Source organism: Pteropus alecto, unplaced genomic scaffold, assembly GCF_000325575.1.
Source record: "Pteropus alecto unplaced genomic scaffold, ASM32557v1 scaffold92, whole genome shotgun sequence".
Taxonomy (NCBI): domain Eukaryota; kingdom Metazoa; phylum Chordata; class Mammalia; order Chiroptera; family Pteropodidae; genus Pteropus; species Pteropus alecto.
The window spans coordinates 10,047,403-10,051,412 of record NW_006432447.1 but is presented as its reverse complement, the minus strand read 5'-3'; the positions used below and the strand labels follow the sequence as shown (position 1 = coordinate 10,051,412).

General features: G+C 34.7%; 1 protein-coding gene across 3 annotated transcripts in view; it reads left to right on the top strand.

Moving 5' to 3' along the window:
* The window catches only part of HACL1 (2-hydroxyacyl-CoA lyase 1), a 30,286-nt gene that overhangs the window by 10,600 nt on the left and 15,676 nt on the right, over nt 1-4,010 (top strand). For all 3 annotated transcript variants that reach the window (XM_025043647.1, XM_006907294.3, XM_025043648.1), the window contains 2 exons: nt 1,063-1,175; nt 3,457-3,592. In XM_025043647.1, the coding sequence (XP_024899415.1) occupies nt 1,063-1,175; nt 3,457-3,592 (249 nt within the window). The remainder of the gene's footprint in view (nt 1-1,062; nt 1,176-3,456; nt 3,593-4,010) is intronic.

The following is a 4,010-nucleotide window of genomic DNA, read 5'->3' as shown; positions in this document are numbered from 1 at the left end:
ATTGTAGACCAAGTGGTCTGGTCCTCTAGTAATTGCAGAGAGAAAGTGGGTATTTCTGTGCACTCATATATACCAAGGAGTGGTTTCTATTTGGGAAAGTCAGACAAAAAGGACAGCTATTCTGCATAATACCTAAACATGATACTCAAAATAATATTATTGGCTGTGGGGAGGGAGAGATGAGCCTTAGGTAAGTTAACTCTGTAATCCTTCATTAAAATTTTTGTGAAGATTTGAATGTTCTCTTTTTGTATTGTATGCCCAAGTTTTGTACAGTATGCTGTTTATCATAATAAATAAAATGAAACACTGAGATCTCAGTGTCCAAAAATAATTAACTATGACAGTTTTAATATTTCTTTTACTAATAATGCATATTGTGGTACTAAAATATTGACTTACCCAGTGAGTAAAAATATAGTGAGGTGGTTAAAAGCATGGACTTTGGAGACAGAATGACCTAGTTAAATCCATTCTTTGCCACATGCTGTCTAGGAACCCCGAGCAAATTACTAACTTTCTGAATTTTTTTTCCTCATTGGTGAAGTGGAGATAATGATAATACCTAACCTCATTGTTTTGAAAATTAAAATGTGAATAACTGGCACATAGTAGGTGTTATGTATTAGCTTTTAGTACATTTTTTACTAGTACTACAACAACAACTATTACTACCATGCAAAGACATTAACTCAAATTTCCTGTCATTGATTTACTCATTCGGCTGGCTTAGACGATATTAGGGAATAACTCTTAATTTGCTCAATTTGATAAGGATATTATAGTTATATAGAAGAAAGTCTTTCTTTTTTAGGGCTACATAGGGAAGCTTTTAAATCTTGATGCCAAGATTTCCTTTGAAATAGTTTAGGAAAAAAAAATTGTTATATGCATGTTTGTGTGTATATGTGTGAAGCAATAAAATGATATTAGCTGTTGAGTCTGCATGGTGGGTATGTGGAGTTTCTGTACTGTTTTTACCTGCCTTTTTAGATATTTGATATTTTTTCCATAAAAATTTTGAAAATTGGTCTCCTAATTAACAGACATCTTTATTTCCAGGTACGTGGAGTGCTGCATGCCACCTCCTGTCAGTATGGCAGAAACCTCTGCTGTGCAGCTGGCAGCATCTGTTATTAGGAATGCGAAACAGCCCCTTCTTATCATTGGGAAAGGTGGCACTGAACGGAACCTAAGTCTTGCTGGGCTGTTGAAAGAATGCTGATTCTATCGAGAAACTGTCTTTATTACTAACATCTGCTCTAATGTTTGAAATTGGAATAGAGTGTTCTTCACCCATGTAGCATCGTTTATTGGTAGACTTATTCATAGAATTATTCTACAGTGTTTAGTGATCTTGTTCTTTTAATGGAATATCACCTGTTGCATTTCTTTGGTCTTACAAGTAAAATGTGTTCTTTTCCCCATTATAAAAAATAATACGTTGTTATTAAAAATTTTGGAAAATCCAGAAGATTATAAAGAAATCCCTTCATCCAAAGATAACCATTTTTAACATGTAGTACTTTTCTATTCCTTTTTGCATGTATATTTTAACATATATTGTGATCATACTACATAAACAGTTTTATATTCTACTTAATCTATTTAACATTATAACATTTTTTCATAGTCTTAAATTTTTTAATATAATTTTTAGTATCTATTCATGTATATACTAATACTTTATGGCAAGTATTTGCCAGTTTCTGTTTGTTTAGAATATCTGCGAAAAGCATGTTTGTACTTTAAAGCTTTTTCCATATTTAGGGTATAAGAAAGATTCCCAGAAAGGAAATTAGCAAAGTTAAGAGGTATCCAAATTTTAAGGCTTTAAGTGCACATTATCGGGTTGCTTTCTCCCAAGGTATTGTACCAATTTACACTCCTGTCAGCAATTTATTATGGTATCCATTATATGTTCTAGAACTGAGGAGGCTATGAACCACTTATGACCATGTCAGTCAGTTATCAACTACTTAGGAACTAACTATATAGAAACTAAAAATCGTTGTAATGAAAATGGTGGGCAACATGAAAAAATCAAAGTCAGATCTGAGTTTAAAGTAGCTATATGATGTGCCAGCTCTCTGATCTTGGCAAACAACTGCTGTGGGTCTCAAATACCTCGTTATAAAAAAGATATTAATCACCTCAACTGTATTGTTATAATTAAATAACAAAATAAGTAGAAAGCACTCAGTAGATGCTAGTTTTAATTCTTTCTTTAACCGATATTCGATCAACACTTAGGATAAGTCAGGTAGTATAGAAAACATTCTGTGAAGTATACAGAGAAATAATGTTCCCTGCCTAAAGGGAGGTAGACTTAGTAACACATAAGTGCAGTATATACTCTTAAGTGATGTGTACAGAGAGGTGAGGTGGATTCTCAAGGGAGACAGCAACAATTTGCTCATGTAGTTGGTGTGGAAAGATTATCCAGAGGAGACGATACTGTGGCTACACCTTCACGAAATATGTATGATAGGTCAACTGCATGGGCAAAGAGAACAAAGACAATCCCAAGAAGAGAGAACTGGATGTGCAAAGATATAGAGGCAAGAAAGAGACTACAAGGTAACTTTCTGGATGAGAAAAAGGAACTACTTTTCATCCTACATATATGAGAAAAGGTTCTAAGGTGGTTTTATGAGGGGAGCATTACACCGAATCTGAACGTACACTATACCATTTACTGGGATTCAGTGGAGAATTACAAACTCTAAATATGCAGTAATATTCTATTAGTCCTAAAAAAGAGTATAAAACTAAATAGCTAAAAATATATATAGTGGCCTTGATGACATTAGAAATGTATTCAAACAGTGAGTTGTTTTCAGTGTCATCGAAATAAGGCATAGTTATTCTGCAGACACACACTGTAAAAACAAATGATATGTGATCTTCTCGTATTCTTCATGTTGCAATCAAAATTGTAGAGCCTATGAAGAGAGCTATAGAGCTTTAGAAACTTATGCCTATTGTTAGAATTTCCATGCCTAGACTAAGAGACTGCAGTCCAGGTTAGCTGGTGGGGGCGGGCAATATGCAAAATTAGAGAGAGCCTTCCCCTGTCAGGGCAGAGTCCTTCCTTGCCCTCCTGGGCCTACTGGTAAAGGCAATGTGTTCAGGGAATTGTGAGTAGCAATTCAGTAGGACTGTTAGCATAGAATGGGCCATTGAGAGCAGAAGAGATGTGAGATGCAGCTTTTTGGGAGGATAAACATCTTTCAGAATAATTGAGAATATTATTGGAGAAGAAATTAGAATTATTGCTTTCTTAAACATTTTTAAATGCCACAGGTTAAAAACAGTAGTAATTTGTTTTGAGTTGAAGCCCTGTGTAAGGAAGAGAATATTTGAGAAGGTCTAAAAGCAGTTTTGCATGAACTCATTTAAGGGTCATTGCCTGGAGCTTAACTGACTTGTGCAATAAATTTGCATTTCTTCTAGGTGCTGCTTATGCCCATGCAGAGGAGGGAATCAGGAAATTGGTGGAGCAATGTAAATTGCCATTTTTGCCAACCCCCATGGGAAAGGGGGTTATCCCTGACAACCATCCAAACTGCGTAAGGGCTGCCAGATCCAGGTGTGTGGCATTCCAGATGTTAAATACAATGGCTAGGCAGATTTTAGGCTAATTTAAATTATTTTGTAACTTTAGTGAGTCTAGGAGAAGTTATGAAAGAATTGTGTAATTTTCAGCACATCTATTTCTTTTTAGACTTTTCAACACTTTAAAGATGTCCACTATCTCCTGATACTCGTGTTTTCAGATGAGAAATTTGCAGTCATTTGAATCATTGTCAGTCTATATGTAATATGTTGTTTTTTTTTATGGCTGCTTTCAAGATTTTTTTTTTATCATCAGTTTTCAGCAGTTTGATTATGATGTGTCGACGTGGTTTTCTTTTAGTTTATCCTGTTTGGTGTTTCCTAATATTCTCGAATCTGAAAATTGAGGTCTTTCACCAAATTTGGGAAGTTTTGGGTCATTATTTCTCCAA